We start from the raw sequence: 21,990 nt of genomic DNA, 5'->3' as shown, positions 1-21,990 counted from the left end.
CGAGAAAGACATGGTCATTACAAAATTTCCCTCCAGACCCACCTAGAGGACAGGTGGCTACCTCCTTTCCCAGCAAACATGGAATTGACAAAGCCTCCTTCCATCTGACAAATTCCTGGCCATTTGATTCTTGCTTGAATATGTTTATGCTGCCTGCCTCACCCACCTCTCTGCCTGAAGTCATTATATTAAATAATCAATCTCTCCTCCAGTTCTTATAAAGAGCCTCTCTCAATACAAGCCCAGATCCCCCAGCTTTGGCCTGCCAAGCACCCTCACATCTTCAAGCTTCATGTTATAATGACTCAGCTAATGCTGATTCCTCACTGAGGCCACCTCTTAGTTATTCCACAGAAATCACCTTTTGACCTATGAAATATACCATTGTAGGGTTGGGGACAGGATAGGACTCCTGAAAAGAGAGCCAGGAAAACCTCAGAGCCTGGGGGGAAAATGAGCATCCTTCCATGCTTTCTTTGAGGCGGGAAAAACAGAGGTCAGATTGGTCTCTTAGAATCCCCCAGAGCACAAAAGACCAATGGATAGGACACTGGATTAGGACTCAGGAGGTCTGGGTTCTATTCCTGGTTCTGCCAATGGCGTGCTGGTGACCCTGAACAACTCACTTCACCTCCCTGCACCTCAGTTTTCCTATCTGTAAAAGGGGGATGGTGATACCAACCTCCTTTGTCAACTGCTTTGAGATCTACAGATGACAAGAGCTTGGTATTGTTATTGTCTCCTACACACTGCATTTGTGACTATGTTCCATGGATCAGGGTCCCATTTCTGACATCTAGATCTGGCAGAAGACCATCTCCTCCCCCTTCCAGACTAAGCAAAGGTGTTTGTTTAAAGAATGTTTGCCAACACATTTTAATAGGAGCTGCTGAAAAACACATTAACTGGCCGGTTGTAACCAGGGGACAGCCTAGGGTTAACACGATCAGCTAACAAACACCCTTTTCCTAATAAAGACAAGGCCTGAAGAGAAGCTGAGCAAACACCACCCACCTCCCCTGGCCCTTTTCAGACACCCATCATGGCACCACCCAGATCTGCAGACTCTTCTGACAGGCTCCCTCTTGCTTTCATGCAGTAAAGATCTGGCTCACAAGAGTGCTGGTAAGACCTGCCCCTTAACTCCCCCGACCCCTGCCAACCTCCACAACCCTACATTCCCCCAAAGCCTGCTGGCCATGAATTCACTGGTAAAAGAGGTGTATTTTTACACTGAGACAGCTCTTGCGATGTAAAATCCCAGTGGAGACAAGGCACGGGTAGCTTTTACCTGGATATAGCCAGTGAAGTCAACTACAGGTGTGTGGGGGTGGGTGGTAGTGGGGAGATTGTACAGGGTTTACCTCCACTATCTACATCAAAATAAAACCACTTGTGCCTTGTCTGTACCGCAATTTTACACCGAGAGGCCTGACTCCCTGTAAAAAAAACACTTTTTTTTTTTTTTTAAAACCGGTGAACACAAAGTCACACATTTTTCTGGCAAGTATAAGAAAACAACGGTTGGCTACAACAAAAATGTGGGGAGCTGAAGGTGACAGCGAGACTATGACGGCTGGAATAATAAACAGCGGTCACAGCACACTGACTGCCTAGTCATTGACTGTTTTGTAGGTGTCACATGTTCTGTAGGCATCACGGCAGAAGTTAGTTTTACGGAGGGTAATACAGTGGCTTTGTGGTTCTTTACACGGCACTCCTTCTACGGGCAGCATGGAAGTAAGTGTAATGAGAATAGGTTACTGCTGAGTGTGTGATTTCTCTCCCTCATCACAATGAAGACCTGGGTATTATCAACGCTCTTTGGCCACAGGCAAAATGTCTAGATGAAGCAAAGGACGACAACTCTCCCCACTACCTTTCCCAGGAACTAACTCTTTCAGGGTTCTGTTTGTAGGACAGTGGGAGGGGGAGAGTCAGAAACAAGCTGGGAATTTTACTGACACCTCTTGCCCCTGTCAATCTGCACAGTGGTGTGCCTGAGCCTCTACAGGTCATCTTCTCCATTGTACTACAAACACATACCTAAACCCAGCCATCCTGACCAACTTCAGCACATGCTCCTGTAAAGAGTTACCAAATAAGAGCTTCCTAGCTCTTCTCTTCCTAGATGTCCCATCTGCAATGGAAGCCTCGGGCTATCACCAAAGAGCAGAGCATTCCACAATTCCCACATAGAGCTATACACCAACCCCAGATGATACAGCTCAGACAGTACAGACTACCTCAGCCTCTCAGTGCACTCCTCCCCTTATCAGCTACACTCTTTTCACCACTAGCACAAAGTCAGCTCTCAGCCTGTTTGAAGGGATCCCATCAAGTTGACTTAGGCCCTACATTTAAGTTTTGTAAAATGAAGGATTTGCCAACCCTAAAACCAGCGGAAACATTCCTGTACAATATTGGATATATTTTTTAACAAAGTCCAAAGATAAGAGTGTTGTGTTTGGATTTAAACTATCCCCTGTTGTGTTTGTGACATTGCAGCCTGTGCTAAAGTGTGAGATCCAGACAGCAAGAATGAAGCGCAAAAACTGAGCAGGCAGCATCAGTGGGGGGAGGAGTTCATTTGGTTTTTGTTTTAATCATCTTACGGCAGTGGTTTTCAGCCTGTGGTCTGCAGACCCCTTGGGGCTATGTTTAAGATTTCCAAAGGGGTCTGCAACTGCATTTGAAACTTTTTAGGGGTCTGCAAATGAAAGAAGGTTGAAAACCTCTGTCTTAGGGGTTACTAGAGACTCAAAGGGAAAGACAGTTTTCCTTCGCTATCCAAGAGCCCTCTGCAGAATTCCATACATAAGAGCAAAGTAAAACATGGTGGGAATTAAACTGGCTCCCTTGGTACACTGGGTGCACTGGGAGAGCCAAGATCCAAGGCATAAAGAAGCTAAACTGGTCCTGAGCATGATGTTCTGTAGCAGACTTGTGTCATCCCTCAGGGCGAGCCCATCTTACAGCACATACAGCTGTGGCTCACACCATGGGGTTTCGACAGACTTGACCCAAGAGGGACACTGTCTACAAAAAGTCTGTCCAACAGCCCAGCTGTTTGATTCACAGCTCCCAGCCTGGGTTCCAGTGTTTTCCCCCAGTCGGACAGGAGCAAGAGAGAGAAATTCCTGGCAGGGCTCTATTCGAAGGGCTGGTCTACACACAGCATTTGTACTACTATGACAACTGACTAGTATAAATGCAGTGAAACAGGATAAAGGTGCTCAGAACAGTATAGCTTTGCCCATAAGGTTATAGTTGGACAAAGGCCGTGTGTAAACAAGCGTAAGTGCTTCCCAGCGGGGAATCTGGAAAGACTAGCTGAAAGCTTGCAGGAAAGGCAGCAGAGCCCTACTCACTCAGCTACAGGCTCATGGGCAGCTGAAAACACAGACACACAACAGCCACAGGCCTCCCTGTGACATGGCGTGGGGAGAGCCCATGCTACAGCTCTCGGAAGAACCACAGTGCAAGGAAACTACTCACTAATGCCCGAGAGAGGGGAGCTTCAGAGAGCCCAGGAGTCTTTGTCCTGCCCTCCCAAACTATTAGAGGATGAATTCCTGGTGAGATTATCAGTTCTACAGGGCAGGGTCTGGGTCAGGGACTTTTCCTGAGAACAAGAGTCCTGGCTGCAAAGAATGACTTTCACTTTGTTATTTCAAGAGCCCCTGTAGGGTGCTGGGTGTGCTGATGGCACACAGTCAATAATAAAGCAATAGGCAAGTTGTGCAGCTGGAGACTCTCCCCTCCCTTCCTCTCTCACACTTGTGTGCAGCAGCAAGGTGGCATTGTGACTAAAGTTGCGTGCACCACAGGCCTCGACTCCAGGACCCTTCATGTCAACATTCGGGAAATTTCAGTAGCGCAACAGGACAGCTCTGACCTGCTCCACTCCCCAGCAAAATGCACTCAGCGAGGATTAGGCTGAAGGGCTCAGAGTTCACCCTGGAAGCTGGTTATCTCCCCCTGCCTATGGCCCATCCTCCCTGCCTTTTAACCAGTGTGGTGGGGTGAGGTACCTGCTCAGACTACACCCACTGAGCCAGAGATTCACTCCTTTCCCCAAAGCCCTCACTTCCTCCCTTCCCCCCACCCCTGCCACAACAACAAACAAACGGGAGACACGAAACTAGGGGAGAGGCGGAGGAATGGGAAAGGGTGGGAAAAACCCCTGTGACCTGATCCGATGCAGAGAGGAGCCGAGTTCCTGCAGCTGAAGAGCCGGAGGCAGTGGCAGCGGAGGAGCAGAGCCAGCCCTGCACAGATTAAGTCCTAGTTTGGAGAGCGAGGGCTCTGTTTATCCCTCCGCCTCCTCCCCACGCTGCAAACAGTGACAGCGCTTGTTAAAATAACTGACAGCACTTCCTCTTTGAGCAGCCCCGAAGGCAGGCTCAGGCTCTCCTGGGGGAGGGGGGAGAAGAAAGACTCTCGCTGCCTTTCAACTCACAGACCCCCCACTGCCCCCCAAAACACACAGCTGAGTGCAATACTTCATTGGTCTGACAAGCTCAAGTGTAAGAGAATGAGCTCCCAGCTGCTTTGTGTCTGAGGAGGGGACAATCTGCCGGGGACAGGATTTCACCCTGTGTTCAAGATTCTCCCCATCCATGTCCAGTGTCATCAGTGTCTATTCCTGACTCAACGGCAGGTTTCCACGTGCTCCAAACATCCCCTCCAAACACACACGGACACAGCAAAAGGTTACAGACAGCCCAGTACCTCCTTGGATTACTGTCCTCATTATCCCAGTAAACCCTCAGCTCTCCTCCCACATGTCCCCACCACTCAGCCAGAGCAATGACATGTCTGTACCCTGTCACTCCAGTAAAGGTCACCCACCCAGCTCATTCGCTTCCCTTCGTTAACAGCTTCTCTAGTTAAGCAGACTTAGTCACAGCGGCTAACAGGGACACTCCATTCACTGGGAGGGATCCTACCTGGGCACACAGTGACATGCTGCCTTCCCTGTGGTGTAATGAACTTGCTGTTGCATTCAGATGTGATTTCACAGGGTAACCCCAACACTTCCCTCAGGTACCACCCTGGGCTGGAGGCTGGCCAAGAGCAGGGAAATCCTGTTGGACAGTTCCTGTGTGACCTCCCTGTGATGATGCAGTGAGAAGCACATGCCCTGTACGGTCCTTTCACAACCTATTCACTTCTGCAACTACATCTGTACAGGAGGCAACAGTTTCTTCTTGAGCCCAGGCAGTGAGACAGAGAGGTGGAGGCTGGGGTGGTTTCCTGCTCACTTTGGATTTAATATTTTTTTAAAAGTAAATAGTAAACTTTGTGCTCCTGAAAGGTGATGAATTGACAGCCCCGGAGACTAAGGCCTCCGTTTTTCCACAGGTCAGGTACAACATGCCTCATCCCCACCTGAGATCCCCCCCTTTGGGGCAAGAGGCCTCCATGACTCATTCAGGTCTTGGCCTCCCTGCTAGTCTCCCAACAAGGAGAGAGAACAGTGTCCAGGCTAGGGTTGGTATGTGTGCTGTGGATACCAGCCCACTAGGATCTATATTGAGGCCTATCAAATCATTTCACACAGCGGCAAAAGAACAGTATCAGATCAGATGGGAACAACCTTTGGTCACTACTGACGTGCTGGACTGGAACCAGTGTCCTAGAGCCAAAAGGATCCATGTATCCCATTCACCAGTTCCCCTGAGCCTGCCAGTCCCCTGGATCAGGGTCCATATTGGAATCAGTGCCCTAGAGGGTTACAGCCCTGCATCAATCAGCATTCACTTGAGCTGTCAGTCCCTTAGGATTCTCTCTTGTGACCTGTAGTAGTGTTATCATGCTTTGCCTAAGTGCTGAGTATGTCCACCCACAACATCCAGAAAGTACTCTGGGGCGAGTGTGTGAAGAATGCAGGGGTTGGGGGCTGGAGGGTAGCATCTGCTACTGAAATGATGTACTCCTGATGCAAATTTTTTCATAATGCCTTCTACCCACAGGGCTCCCTCCCCATTCTCATCTGACCAGCCAGCAGAGCAGTGACTGACACACACAAGAAACAGATCTGTGGAGTAAGAAGGGGCCATTTCTGCAGTCATTTTGCAGAGCAGAGAGGCACTGAAGACTCACTCTTCCCATGATACCCCATAAGAAATGAGTCAGTGGTTATTGTTATTTAAGAAAATAACACTTGTACTTCGACCCTCTGGAAACATACACCGCTGTACTGAGTCACTGTGCGATCTTACTGCTGAGACCTTGTCCTTTCTCACCTTGTCTCCTCTGATGGTTTGTTCCCCTCTCTCACCATGTTGCATCTAAAATTAGATAGGGAGATCTCTGTGTTTGTTTGGACAGCACCCAGCACTCTTTATGGGCTGGTGAGAGACTACAGTAAATTAATAATAACCAAATGTCAAAGGTTCTCTCTACCAGAGCCACACAGTCAGACAAACACACGGCCAGCTGCCTTGCTGCTGATGGGTATCTAGAAAGCAACTCACAGGAAACCATTAACCAGAGGAGAGCCAGGGCTCAAAGACTGAGCAGTAGTTACCGTTAAATGCAGCTATATCCTGAGAAGATCTTTGTCACTGCACAGGGAACAAACAGTCTTAGCAAAGCAGCAGCGGGAGATGCTGGTAGGAGGGACATTAGCAATTCTTAAACCTTGCAGCACAGAGCTGCCGCTTTTGCAGCTAATGCAGCTGTTTTCGGCCCTGTTTGTGCATTGCTAGCGGGGAAGGGAAACAGAAGAGTCCTGCAGATGCCCAAGTAGAGGCAGCAAGCTAATGTTTCCTGCTGAGGCCCCTGCTCAGCTCCCTCTCCAGTAAAGCCCAGCTCACACACAAGGGAGGAATGTGTCCTTGTTCTACTCCCTGCATAAACACAATCACTTGCATCTCCCCTTCTGATGCCAAAACGCATTTGCAGAGAGGTCCTGCAGGGAGGGGCCTAGCAGAGAGCAGGCCTTATCATGCACAATGTGCCACTCCACCCCTTACACCACCCCTTTTCTTGCCAGCTTGCTGCCCCCACTTCATTCCAGGCTCTGGGCCATTTCCTGCCCCAAGCACTTATTCATAGCTAGAAGGGACAACAACAGCCATTCGCTTTACATGTTGTGCCAAAGGAGCCTACAGGATTTGGAGGGCGTGGGGATTTCTTGGGCATGCAAGTGTGCCTTCACAGTCCCAGAGTTGTTAGGGTGCTAGCTACAACAAGCATGGGTGTGACGTTGAAAAGAGGGAGGTAGAGATTGTAGATGGGCTGCCCAGAAGGTGGTTCCCTGAGCCTATCATCCTCATCCAGATTCACTCAGGGGGACTGAGGGATTATTTTTCCCATTTATTTTTTTAAGACATAAAAATTGAGATGTATTTGGCCTCCACTATTTTCAAGTGTCAGTGAAACACTGGGTCAGGGCGACTGGGAACATCAGCACTAGTACAGCAGCACAGATCTTTCTAGATCCCCCTTTAGAGAGTGACATTCACCCTTCAGAGACCAGCCAGAGGCATTTGCACCCCACTAATGCACTCTGCATCCCCAGGCCCCCTGGCTCTGATAGCCTTTGGAAAGAACAGAGGCCCCTTTTGACATCACTTCCTGTTTCTCAACTATGTCACAAGCAGACTTCCTGTTTTGGCCTTGCAGGAGATGGGCATGCAAGTGAAAATACCAACACCCCAAGAGGGGGTACTCAGCTCCATGTAGATTCTGGTCACACCCTGAAAAGCCTTTTGTAATCCTGCATTAAGAACAAGCAATGCTCCACTTCCAAAGTGCTAGGAAAAGGCAAAGCAGCCAAAGGCCACTCCCTGGAGCCATTTAGTCCTCCAAAGTCCCTTCTGTCAGAAGACCGTTCAGAGGCCAGTGTGGAATAAATTGAGGGTCTTGTCCAGTTCCCAGTACCTGGATGACAATCACAGCACAGAGTCTAGGGACTGAATGGGACACAGAAGCTGAACTCCCCTCTCTTCCCAAATGGGCTGATATCCCCTCCCATTAGAAAGGAAAGAGAGAGAACTCTTGCACTGAATCAACAATGCAAATCTCATTCTGACTAACCCCCATGTGCAGTTTGGATGGGGAAACTGAAGAGCTCCCTCGCCTTCTATGTTGCTGTCACCAGTTTCAGTCTGATGCATTCAAGCAGAAACCACAGCTCTCAGAAGCGATCTTCCGAAGGGCTGTTCCCCCTGAGCCACCACCAAACAGCCTTGAGTCAGGATTTCCAAGCAACTGAGCTTGGGCTCCATTCCGGGAAATGCACCTGTAACTAAAGAGCAAGCAGCAGTTCTTGCAGGTGCCCAGCCAGCTAGCAGAGTCTGTATTAAAGAGGAGAGAGAGGACTTGGAGGGCTAGAAATCAATGGCACCTCTGAAACTCAGGCCCAAAGTGACTTGCCCAAAGTCATGCAGGAAGTCCAAGGCAGAGCCAGGAAATGAAACCCAGACTTAAAGAGTACCAGTCCAGTGCTTTAATCACAAGACCAAGAACAGCATGTTTTGGCCCATGCCCAGGAGGAATGTTTCCATCCTAGCTAATGTAACTGTGGACCTTATTATTCATGTAAGTATCTAATCCTGTTTTAAATCTTTAGTGTCACTTATGCTTTATGACAGTGAGTTCCACGGATTAATCATGCCTTATGTAAACAGGAATTCCTTTTAGGAGTTTTAAATTTGCTGCCTTTCTGTTTCACAAAATGTCCACTTGTTTTTGTTTATGAGAAAGGGTAAACAGGAGCAATTTACTTCCTCCAGATCACTCATTATTCTGTGTACCTCTGTCACGTCCCCTCTTATTTTCCCCCTCTCTAAATTTATCATTCCCAGTCTCTCTTCATGTGAAAGTCTCTCCAGGCCACTCATCTTTTTCACAGACTCTCTCTCTGGCCTGTTTCTTTTTCTGTGCTGTCCTTTTGGAGACAATGTAACCAAAACTCCAGGTGAGGAGGTAACATTCACTTGTAGAAAAGGCATAACATTCACGCCTGTCTTTTATATATGAGCTAGCAGTCCCAGGCATTGTCTGGCCTCAGTCCCTGCCATGCTGCATCATGTACTTTTGTCTCTTTGAAAGGGCAAACATGTAATGGAGACTCCACAAAAGGGATGCTCCAGAATTTGCCTTCTGAGGCTCAGAAAGTTCTCCTGCCCTATAGTTAAGGGCCATCAGGGGATGAAGAGAGCAGCAACACAGAAAAAGGCATTTGACCGCTGGCCAGATTTCCGCCTATTACTCATGGACACTGCCTTTGCATACAGTAAGATGACTCTGCTACTGGCCCCCAATCCCAGACTACTGCATTTGCTCACTCGCTTCCAGCACTGCTGGGGAAAGCACTCTGAGAGCCCCAATACAGGACAGCAATCCAAAACACCAAGCATCAGTGTCTCACAAGGGCGGGTGGATGCTGAAGGCATGGGCACTAAAGTGTTAACAAACACATTAGGACCCAAGAATTGCTATCAGCACAGAAGCCAGTTAGCTGGCTAATGGCTTCCCTTGGCTACGTATTTGCCCCTGAGGGGGCGGGCCTGAGTGTCAGGGGAACCAGGGCCAGAGATAATGTGTAAATGCTATTGATCTTACTTATTCCACTCCATGCCAGAACTAAATAAGCCCTGTGTGCAGACTCTGCTGAGCTTCCTCTCAGAGGAGCCATTTTAAAAAGCTAAATAATCTGCCTCTCTAACTGGGCTAATGTGCATGTGTGTCAAAGCAGCCTTCACATATTTGGAGGGGTCAATTCCAAAGGAGGGAGATGACTTACTTAAAGAGAAACTTGGGGCAGAACTTAGAGCATGAGATGAAGTTACAATGGGTTGGCTTTGATTTTTATTGGTAAACGTCAATTTCACCCATACACACACAAACCGACCAAAAATATTTCCACTGATAATAATCAAAATGTAGAAGCAAAGTAAGAAAAACTCTGCATGAGAACTTAGAGTTTTATTTAAGGCTAAAATGTGGACATATGCCGTGGACAGTTTGTGTTTTAATGGTAACACAGCTTTAACTTTCTGAATCTCAATATCTACTACCATTAAATAATTACTGCCTGACACCCTCGCCCCATCGTCTGATCCACAACTCTGAAAATTAAAAATCAATAAAAATGGGAGGAAAATGCTTAAAAATAAATATCAACATTGTCCATCAAAATGATTTAAAAAAATTTAATTCACCAACCCTACTAATGGGACAACAAGCTGAGTTCAGGAGAGATGTCTCAATAGCAAGATGGATGAGGCTGGTGGGAGTCCCATCACAGGGGATGGTTAAAGCCAGGCTGGACAAAGCACCAGAAAACTGTGCTGTTGCGCTATCCCTTCACTGAGGAGGCTGGGAGAGCTTTCCTACATCTCAAACCCCTCTCAGAGTACAACACAGAAGAGCGCCCACGCCCTCTGGCGTTTAACCTGCAGCACTTTATTTCCTTCCAAATCTCTTCATTCCACCTCCCACACTTCATTGTTCCCCAGGGTGCGACACAAAGATGAAAGGTCCAAACCACACTGTCTCCACCCAAAAGACTTCCAAGAAGCCCCAGACTGAGCAGAGAACAGCTTACATTTGTGACTGATTAAGTCTTTTGTGTCTAACAAAGGAGGGACACTGGACTGGGGACCACAAAGGGACTTGGACTGGAAGGCATTGCTCCCCATTGACCTGCCACCTGCCACGCAAGGCACTGGGGGGAAAAGCAGGAAACATGGAAACACTGGATACTGTGCAGAGAGGGTGGCACAGACACATTAAACAGAAACAAGGAAACGAAGATCTTCAGAGCAGGCATTACACACTCGTGAGAGTCTATGCAGAACCCAGCACAGTAGGCACAATGGGAGCCCATGAGTGCTACCATAATACAAAGAATAAAAATGAGAGTTTGAGACCAGGAGCTGGAACACCCCGACAGCTCACCCTAAGGAATCTGCCCTAGGTCCTGCCCCACTTTATTGAAGAGTGATGGTCTGAAGTCTGACTCCTGGAGCACAACATGTCTAACACCAGATACGGCCTGACCAAAGGGGTTTCCATCCTTACTCTACCATGTCTGGCATGCTCAGACTCTGCTGAAGCTTGGCTTCATGTCCTGGTCCGACCCGAATGCCCTCCCTCAACCCCTTTGACTGCCTTGTTTAGCTCATCTTAGGTCTTTATAGAGCTCCAGTCATCATGGTTCTGGGCACTACTATATCACACATCCAGGGCTTTTAGGAAGTGGGGGGGGGGAGCCACCAGCTGCTCCACTGTCCCCCACCTCTGCAGGCAGCAGAAATGCTCATGGATGAGGACACAAGAGACATAAGAGCACAAGCGTTACTATAACAGAATAACCAGGCCAGGCTGCCACATTAGCAGACTAAAGTCCAGCACTGAGTGCTGCCCTCAGAGACAAGGTTAGTGACACACAAGAGGGGCAAGAAGCCTGGCCCTCAGCAGCCTTGTTTAGTGTAGACATGAGACGGTGACATTAGGTGAGACGGGGTGGAGGGGCGGAGAGCTCTCAATCAGCGATGCTGCTGCAGCTGCTGAAACTACAGAGCTTGGGCAAGCTAATAAAAATGCCACATACTTATACACTGCTGGCCTGTGCTTTATCCTCCTGGATCCCCAACGGCTGGGCTGGATGCCCTGGAGGCAAGGGAGGACGCCTTTGTGGGGCAGGTGGAGTCTAGGGACACAAAGAGAATGGTCAGCAAGCTCCACATAGCCCCACCTGCCAGCACCATGACACACACAGCCTCCCCTCCCACCAAGTCCTGTCACCCCCGTCCTCAATACCCAGCACGCTCAGGCCCCCCATCTTGGTTCCTCTCCCCCCCAGTGCCTGCATCACCACTCCTGCTATCACCAGAGTCACGGAGGATTCTCCATCACTGACAATTTTTAAATCAAGTTTGGATGTTCCTCTAAAAGCTAGGCTCTAGGAATTATTTGGGGGAAGTTCTGTGACCTGTGTTACACAGAAGGTCAGACCAGACAGAGGATCACAATGGCCCCTTCTGACCTGGGAATCTACGAATCACTCCAGCAGCTCAATGCCAGCAACATGCCATTGGAGCCCATAACAATATCCTGGCTGTCGGCCATCCCATGGTGGGAAGGAAAAGGCCTACATTTCCATTTTAGAGCCAGGAAGCACCAAACACAGCACTCAGGCCTTTAGTGCCATCAACCAAGACTATCCTGGTAAGTGCGGGCAGCAAAGCCGCATTGTGACATACTCAACCAAGCCACCAAACCCAAAGCATACGGGGCAAAGCCTGAAAATGTGCACTACTGACTCTGCATGGGATCCCTCAGCCTCTGGCCAAGAGGGTAGGACACCCTTCAGGTCACATCTAAACTCCTGCACCCCTGGAAATACAGTGGGGACCTCAGGCATGGGGGGGAAAATAGACTCTCTCTCCTCCACATCCTCTTTTCATAGATTCATAGCACCTGTAGGCCCAACTGAGAGACAACAGAATAGCTGCTGCAGGTGACTTTCACCACCAGGTGGCAGCACTTCCCACCAAGCAGCAAGAGTGCGTGGGTCTGTGTCAATGCGCTTCAAACCACTGCAATGTGTGTGACCCAGATACTTGTCAGCAAGGCTGAGGGAGGAGAGTCAGGTAGTTGATCTAACAGCAGGAACTGTGCTCCCCTCCCCCCCATTGCACCACAGTGGCTCCTGTCCGTTGGCAGCCCTGACTCCCAGCACCTTGGCTGCTGGTCACAGCTATTGATTTGAATTTCAAATAAATGATAAAAGGCACCTGACAAACTTTGCATGAACCAGAACAAAGTCTGTAGTCAGGGCAGCGGAAAAAGCAGGAGCCAAGATCTTCGCACCCAAATTCTGCCACTGCTCACCCGCTAGACACCAGCCCCGGGGAAAAGAGTTGCATTACTGACCAACTCCAGGAGCAGTGGGAATAATTTACTGAGGTCAGCAGCTCAAATCCAAATCAAGTGAGCAGCCGGTGTGTGACGTGAGTTAGTCAGTCATCACAGAAACCAGAGAGGGGAAAGCCCTCCTAGGTCCCATTATCCTGCTGCCTGCTCCCCACAGCATTCAAATGACAGTCAAAGTTCTCAGGCAGGTGACGGCATCACTTCAGGCACCTGTACAACTGCGTCCTTGCTGGCAGGTTCAGCCAACCAGTGTGATGTCCCCCTAGCCCTCCTTTTCTTCCCACAGGGGATGTACAAGACTGGGGCATACACAGCACCAAAGTCACCACTGAAGAACGGTCTATAAAAAGCCCCGACATGATCGACAACTCTGATTCCAAGCTCTAGCCTGAACGACATATCCTTGAAAGCCAGGGTTATAAGATAACCTCAAGCCCAGCCTCCGAGGGTCACAGGACCGCAGTGCTGCCCACCTTAAATGCAAACCTTTAATTGCTCTGCTGCTCCTGGAAAACCCATCAGCTCCTCTACACGTACCACACAGACCAGCCCAATGATACATCCCAACCTCTCTTGGGCAGCCCACTAGCCCCCACCGCAGAGCACAACCAGTTCCTGGGGCCTGCACCCTGCCTGTCCTACAGAGGCTCCAGGGTAAGGGAGCATCTGTGTGCCTCTCCCACTGATCTGATACCCACATTAGCAACTATCTGATGGCACTGTGCCTTCCACACCCCCTATTGAAAGGGCCAAGGGGATGTTCATGGGGAAGAGTGCAAGAAATAAGCCCTTGCCACATTGCACCTGGAAAACACAGGACAGCAAGAGAAGGTGTGTGGTTTTGGATGGTGGGGGGGTGAGGGGGAGACATTACTGCAGTTACAAGGACTATGCACTGTAAGTATCTAAGTAGGTAGAAAGGCAGACGGATTTACAAGTGGAGTTAGCAGAGTCTGGAGTAGCAGTGACACCTGCAGGCCTATGGCAGACATGGCACAAGGTCACAACAGCGAGAAACCAGCCCAGCAAGTTCGTCTGAGCCCTTGGCCCAACCCCTGCTGTCCCCTACACTGGATGGATCTACTGCTCCACAGAGAGGCAGGATGCTGGATGTTATCTCCTCCCTGAACCTGCAACCAAGGCAGCTACTGGCCCTGACTTGGACCTGGCTGAGAGGGGTGCTACTGTGTGAACACCCTGCAAGCCCCAGTAAGACAGATTTCAGTTCAATGCTCAGAGAAAGTCACTGCGGGGCCCCATGCCAATGGAGCAGCCCCTTAATCCTGCCGTCTGCCAGGCCCTAAGGGGGGCAAAATCCAAGGAGACCCTCCCATGTTTTAACAGAGCCAGCTGGCTGCCGAGTGCCTGCAGCAATGCTCCCGTGGGTGATGTGCTTTTTAATGGTGACCCCAGGTTTTGCAGTAAGAGGCTTAGCGTGGAATCAGGGCAGCTCTAGCCACTGCTCACCGATGGCACTGACTAGAAGAGAAGATACAAATAATCCAATTGCGAGAACTTTCACACAGAGCAGCCAGCACGTGACCCAGCACATTCCCCTCCCCCTAAGGGCTACAGGTGGAAGGTGGGTCCCAACCAGCATCTGCAGGGACCCTTGCCTCCCCCTCGAGCACTTCAGGGCTGATGTTTAGTTAGGCTCAAGATTCTTCAACCCACCAATGGAGTCAGGCCACCTCCCCTCGGTGGAGAGGAGAATTCAGCTCGAGACTCCCCTGGCCTCCTGACTCAGACTTTGGGAGAAAGGGGGGAGGAGATGTGGCCTGGGGGGAGGCGGGGAGGAAGACTCCAAGAGCTGGAGTATCCAGTAGCGTGGATGCACACCATGGAACTGCACCTGGGCCATCTGTCACACTAGCGCTCCAGCAGCGGGTGAACGACAGGCTGTTTGTGGCACCAGCACTTCCTGTGGAGTCAAGCTCCACCACACTGGGGGAAACCCCTTTGCAGTGAGGTGTTTTGTTAGCTTCCTGGGACAGAAGCCCCTGGAGTCATGTGACTTCCAGCACAGACTCGGTTTCCAAGCCCAATACTGCCCCCAAATAGCTGTCCCAAGAAGAGATGAACCTAGGCTAGCATCCTGAGCCCCTTGAAATGGAGCTGATGTGAAGCCCCTCGAGTGTGTGTGTGGGGGGGGGAGGGGGGAAGGAGGAGGAGGAATGAACCTGGATTGGATTTCTGTGCCCCCAAGGGATGGCCTGAGGCAGCATTTATTGGAACACACCCAAATGTGGGGCTGTGACTAAAGTCTGCCATTTGCTGCAGCTCCATGAGTAGTTTAAATAGAGCTGCATTAGCAGCTCAGCTGTGACCATTAGTGACAGCAGGGAATGGTCTGTAGGACACACAGAAGACGGTTTCAGTAGCCTTTGTAAGCATGGTGGGGCAGGAATAAGCATGCACAAGCAACTGCACGAGACAGCTGGTGGGGGTTCATCTGGGATGTTTGACTAAATTCAAACAAAACCACACTCCAGTCCTACAGCATCACAGCCAGGTCTCGCCTCCCAACCAGGAGGGCCTACAACCTCCCCCAAAGCTGAATGATGCTCAAGGCACTAGATCAACATCCAAATCATAGGGATGGACAAAAAGCTACAGATCCCGCACTCTCCCCAGCAGATCCCCCATTGCAGGGAGATGTGAAAACCTAGTGCAGACACTCGTCAAATGCAGAACCAGTGATCACAAAGCAGAGGTGGAAAGAGAGTCACAAAGCACATTCCAAACCTAGCAAGGAGCAATGGCACCAGCACGACAGGCCCCGTCTGCTCCAGCATCCGCACATGAGGGAGGCAGGAGGAAAGTCCCCAGATGATCAGGGACCAGAAAAGACTTTTAATCATAAAGCAACAAGGAGGAGATGGGCCTGGGTGAGGGAGAGTTGTGGAGTTCGCACTGAGCTACAGAGCTACCTACCACTGAGCATTAACCCCCAACGGAGCTGAAGCCCTGCCCTCTGTGGCACAGACCTGAGAGCCCCACCTCTCTTCCACACGGGCAGTGTTTGTATAGCTGGCTGCTTGGAAGCAGAACTAAACTGAATGGAGGCATTTCACATCAGTGTCTCACTGCATTTAACCAGTGCTGGGAGCCAAGGGAGAGAAAAGCCTTCCTGCTCCTTTCTGCCCCTCTGGGCACACCTGACACTGGCTTTCAGTTCCCCTGGGTGAGGCAGTGGACACCTGCACAGCCCAACCAGGCAGAATTTAACATTTTTTGTAGCTGAATTTTGGCCTGGTGAAAGGTGCCTGACAGAACCCAGGAGATGGAGGCCTCTATTTTTCCGCAGACTGGGGACAGCCTGGGAAGCAAACTTCCCATACACCCAACTTTCCCCTTAGCCAGCTCTGAACTCTGCAGCAAGATCCCCAGATCGTTCAGTGGAAAGTCCCAGATTTTACAGCTACTTCCGGTCCATGCTGAGAAGTGTAAACGTGTCCAACAATAAGGGCAGCAGTCCATGCTGCTTGTTTTGACATTGAATTCAGTATAATTTACACTGTCCCAACATTTTCAGTAGGCCACAGCCTCATCTTGCTATATCAGAGTTACAGTCCTATCACAGAGTGGTTGGCCCCTGTAAAGGAAGCAGGTTCAGCCCTCCTCTTCCAAAACAGGTGCTCCCAGTTTGGACAATTAAGAGGGTGGGGTAGCATCTGGGGGCTAAAAACAGTCAGGAGCCACAGGTGACGAATCAGAGCAAACAAAGTGAGGAGACTGGAGGAGGTCTCTAGGGAAAGCAGCAGCAGGAGATGCATGCTGGCTCTTGGAGCCAGACAGCTGGACCCAGAGGACTCAGGGAAGGGCCAGGGGGAATAAGGGAGAATGCTCCCAGGGTTCCTTCTGGGAATATCAGGGCTGTACTCCACTTGGAAGGGAGTGGGGGGGACCATCCTCATACGAGGACAGGAGAGGACTAACATAGTCCAGGCATGGTTGAAGGCACTAGTGTGTGGTATGTGGAGCGATGAGGGACAAGATGTCCTGAGTTTTAATGACTGCTTGTACCAGGGTGAGAAACAGCGTGTGTTTGGGACTTTTGTTATGGACTACTTGGACTAAATTGTTGTAATAAGCCAACCCCATGGAGGTGTAGCATTGAGATAAAAAAAGCCTGAAGTGAAGTTATTGGCCCACCTTAAAGGGGGAAACTGAGGCAGGCATACCTGTCATGCAATGCCACCCTACAACAAGCCCATTAGATGAAAGAGCAGTTCAGTCCTCTCAGAGCTATTGTTTCAGGTCCTCTACCAGCTCAGGAAGACATTACTGTATTGGTTACTCTGGGTTCACTTTTCTGAGGTTTCCTTCACAACCACAAGGGCTAGAAACTATTTCTTTATTTAAAAGCTGAGATTCCGGGACACTATTTTGTGGCAAAGGGTGAATTTGATGGCCACAGAATTGTGGGATACACAGAATCCTGCCAATGGGCCTCAGTCATGCCCTGGAAGGGCCAGCTATAGGGCTGAGAATAGCATTCAAGTCCCAAAACCTATTTGGTTTCTTTGCTAAGACTCTGGACTGGGTCTATTCAGTCCCACCAGAAGTGCTGAAGGGGGCAATGCAGAGACCTACGCACATGAGGCTGGACTGAGAGCCTGACAGTGTCAAACCGCAAGGAGGTTCAGTGACCTGGACTACATTGGAATCAACCTTGAGGAGGTAACAGGCTCCTGAGTGTCAGCTCAAAGGATGACCTGGAAACAGCAGCAAATGAAACCAGAGCGCCAAGAAAAGCAGAGCTGGAAGCTATATTTAGAATCTTCAGCAGGTCTCCAGAGAGACCGTGTGCTCCTCTGCATTACACCACAAGAGACTCAGTGTGTCTGCCCTGCTTCCAGAGCCATATCACCTCCGACTGCCAGCACATCTGTTCTCCTCACCTGACAGGGCCCATCCAGCCCCCCACAACTCAACGCCTTTACTTCCTGACCAATTCACACCTCACCACCTGCACCTGACCTCACTACTGTCCCCAGAGCTTCTGCCCTCGTGTCCCCACTCCGCTGATTACAAGCACTTTTGCCCCACTTGCTAGAGGCTGTGCCCACATTGCTAATCCTCCCTCTGCTGGGGCCGGCATCCACTCCACCAACACCCAGAACTGCTCCCATCCCTCCCTCCTCCCCCAATATTGTCAATACCACCCATGCCCAATGCCTATCCACCGCCTTCCCGACCATCCAAGGACTCAATCACTCTACCAATTCCTGTTTCCTGGCACTTCTGCGCCCCCCTCCCCCCATCAGGCACCTGCCCTCCTTGCCAGTTCACAGCACCTCTGCCCCTGTTGCTAGGGCGCACCCCTGCCCTAACACTCAGAACTTCTGTCCCGACAGGGCCTACTGCCCAGCACCCCCGTTCCTTACAGAGACACATACACCTGGCCTGCACCAACCCAAGTGCCTTTAGCCCCCAGAAAGGGCCTGTACCCTATGCCCACATCACCAATATCCATTGTCCGTGGAATGAGGAAGAGGCCCAGGCAGAAATGTTCCCCTCTGCACACTAGTGAAGGGACCACTCTGCAGGGACAAAGGGGTTTGCTGCCTTCCCCTTAGTCTCTTGTCCCCTTAATCCGATTAAAGAGTTTCCTGGAAGGAGTACTCTGGCCCCTCATCAGATTATGAGACCTGCCACCTTCTCCACACTGGTGAGCATGGAGACACAGGGAGTCCATTGCTCTGACCTCTGCAGGGCAGCGAAAGCAGGAGCTTGTCTCCTCCCACCGCCCAGCCTCCCTCACGATCAAATAGAAGTGTCGGCATGAGAGGAGCAGCTGCCTGAAACTCCTGCAGGTGCAGCTCAGCTCAGGAGCCCAGGCACTGGCTCCTGCACAGGCAAGGCAAGAGCAAGACTGACTGGCTGGGGTTTCCCTCCTTCCCTTTTCCCTGCCCATGCTATGTTCATTAAGTGAAAGGAAAAGGAAGAACCAGAGGGTTGGAGATCTCACCACTGGAGGCTTCTTGGACCCCAGCTAGCAGGTGTATGTGGGTGAGGGTGTCTTTTTCCATCCCCTGCTCAAGAGCTCATCCAGGACCAGCTCTCTCTGAAATCCCTGGTGGGACCTCTGCTTTGCATTCCGCTTGAAGTGAGCTCTGCTTGGATCACAGCAGTTGGTAGGCTTCAATTTTTAAATTCAAGATCATCCCCATGGCTGTCTGGTCTTCGTACAGGGTCTCTTGGTTCCTGGACTCAGTCCACTGCTAGGCCTCTGCACCATTAGCTGCTTCTCCCTGGCAACGGCATGGACATATATACAAGGCCCCAGGTACTACACAGCAAACTGGGCCCATACTCTGTGACAAGGTCCCTTGGTTTGTGGCACAAAACCAACAGACTGAAAATTCTGCAGCGGATTTAGATGAGTTCACATATAAAAGGGTAGTCAAAGAGGACAGCGAACAACACAGTTAGTGCAATGGCAACCGGGGAAGAAGGAGACAGCCCAGCAGAATACAGGCAACTGCACATGAGGGCTGCAGAAACTCCTCTCACCCACCTCTGCACACACATTGCATAAAACAAAGAGACATCAAGTCCCCATGAGTTACACCTCAGAGAGGCGTAGGTGGGAACTCACTTTGGTTTCACGTTTGCCGGCATGCTGCCTCACCCCCACACCTTCCCTAGAGTAACTGCTCCTCTCTCAACCCTGTCCCAGGCTCAGAGTGACAGCACAATGCTAAGGGAGGTCAGCCAGATTCAAACCACAAGCTAGCTGGCAGCTCCATCCTACAAGCCCGGGGGGGCTCGTACCCCCATCACCGTGGATCATTTAAATCACCAAGGTTTATAACCCTCAGTGTTTGATCTGATCACCCTATTTACCTCCTCTCATGAGGATCCCATTATGCTCCATGGATGGGCCCTATTTCAACTGCTCACCTATAGGGCAAGGAAGGATAAGAAACTATTTAATCCCCATCACGAGTCCCACCCCCTACTGGGTGGGAGTCCATTCTGACTGCCCACTTACAGCATGAGGAGTTGGGTGGCCAGAAAGGTGGTGAGGGTTAAATTCCTTATCACCCGATCAGCTCCAATCTCTTCATCAGCCCAATTAAAAGAATTGGGCATCTGGGGCCCAGATGCATGCACTGTGTGCTTGTCTCCATCAAATCTGGAGCCAATTACTCCACCCTCTTTTTAAGGCCATTACAAGGTACAGAAATATGCCTGTTCTCAGAACGCAGGAACCTAACTTGCTGCAGTTGCGGCTTTCAGAGAAAACTGGTGCCTCCACCTCTTCCTCCTAACAGGCCCATTCCCCGCTCTCCAGGGAGAGCCGGGAACACTTTATTAGAGATGGCACCAGGTTCACAGGCATCACGTGTCACTGGGGCCCACTTCAGATCCCAGAGAAACGCAATGGGAAATAGGGGGAATGCCATCACAGTTTGGATTTGTTGCCCCTCCTGCAACACCTCATTTTTCTGAGAGCTCAGAGTGGGCTTGCAAGCAGCGTGCACTATGCTGCAATCCACCCGCAGGATTCCATTGCAATGAGGTAGTAATGACACATCAGGTATCAGCTATTTGGGTGGGCGGGTATCTGGGGCATACATTGCTGGCGATGGCACATGCCAGGCAAGGGGGGAAGGGGAGCTTTGGCATTAGCTCAGTCTCTCTGACACAGTATTGCCCACAGTTCCATGTACTCATTGCTTACCTGACTGTGTCACCTGAAGCTATGAACCCATTAGCTCAAGCTAGAGTGAGCAGCGCCAGGTCTGGGCAGTGTGAGCATAGGAGACTTTCAAGGAGCAATCAGATGCTTCAGAATGGTGTGGGTGACTCAGCAGAGGGCACCCTCCCATCTAGGTGAGGACTGATGCAAATGCTGGGGGGCACTGTGCTACTGGAGGGGACATCCTTCAGACAGGACATAAACACAAATTTCTGATCACTTGTGGTCATCAAAGATCCCTATGGAATGAACCCCCATGTGCTGGCCACATTCCAGCCTAAAGGAGGGGTACGCTTCTCAATCAACCACTGTCAGGAGGAAGACATCCCAGGGATAAGGACCATGGCAGCAGTCTCCTCCCCAAAACATTGTCTCAATACACCAAACGCCAGCCCCACCTCACTCCCAATCAGGTGGAACTCAAAGCCACCTGCCACTCTGACATTCAGATGAGAGCCATTTGCATAGCAGCTGAAGCAGCTCACAGCTGATGTCCTACATGGCGCTCTGCCTCCTTCCACACACCCATATTCCCCATCACCAAGGGGACTGCACACAGACATACCCCCCAGTTCTCTCTGTACAGATAATGCTGCACTTACAACTGCAGTATATATACTAACGGACATGCATTCCCTGGGGGAGGAGAGGAGAGACACTAGCTGATCTTGGGAGAAGGACAGAGATGGCATTGTGCGCTGTGGCAGCCTTTGCCGCCAAATCTGAAACCTGAGCAGAAGGAAGCAGCTCCCACTTTGCCCCTCAGCCTCTGCTTAGAGCCACACTGGTGATGGAGTCACCTTAGCAACACATCACACCTGTTCATACCAGTATAAGGGCTAGAACGGGAGAGAGAGCAAAGAGGGGGACTGGAGCATGTGCATCACAGAATGTGTGTCCCCCTCTTTGCCCCTCACTCACATGGGCACAGAACATCAGCCTGAGGCACTGCCGGGGGATGGGAATCAAACAGTCTCCGGAGCCCTGAAGAATGAGCTACTGCCCCAGACCACTAAGGCTGAGGAGGAATGGGGCAAACACTCGGAGTCTGCAGGCAAGGAAAATGAGGTAAGAGCAAGCAACACCACAGCCTCGCAGCCCAGGGCATATCAAGATTAGGGCCTGAAGCGCCTGCTGTGCAGGTTACTGCTCTGCAGGGGGCAGATGGCACTTGTTTCCCATGTGCCTCCCAGGGACTGCAGGAATGTTCTGAGTCCCAGCCAGAGAGGAAAGGAGATGTTACTCAGGCAGCTCTGAGAGTGCAGAAACAATTCAGAGAAGTCAGAGGGGGGTGATTCCCTGTTTCCCTTTACTCAATTTACTTTCAGTGATTCAAAGGAAACAGTGCTCAGCAAGATCCCAAACACACATCCCCCCCCCCC

General features: G+C 50.5%; 1 protein-coding gene across 9 annotated transcripts in view; it reads right to left on the bottom strand.

The window, feature by feature from the left end:
• Positions 1–21,990, bottom strand: part of DGKZ (diacylglycerol kinase zeta) — a 99,359-nt gene that overhangs the window by 63,100 nt on the left and 14,269 nt on the right. For 6 of the 9 annotated variants that reach the window (XM_067557635.1, XM_067557637.1, XM_067557636.1 and 3 more), the window contains exon 2: positions 11,573–11,671. The exons of the other annotated variants lie outside the window; for them this stretch is intronic. In XM_067557635.1, the coding sequence (XP_067413736.1) occupies positions 11,573–11,671 (99 nt within the window). The remainder of the gene's footprint in view (positions 1–11,572; positions 11,672–21,990) is intronic. 9 annotated transcript variants of the gene reach the window in all.

This window comes from Emydura macquarii, unplaced genomic scaffold (genome assembly GCF_026122565.2).
Source record: "Emydura macquarii macquarii isolate MOO-44397 ecotype Brisbane River unplaced genomic scaffold, CSIRO-AGI_Emac_v2 contig_1876, whole genome shotgun sequence".
NCBI lineage: Eukaryota > Metazoa > Chordata > Testudines > Chelidae > Emydura > Emydura macquarii.
This window is presented reverse-complemented; position numbering and strand designations above follow the sequence as displayed.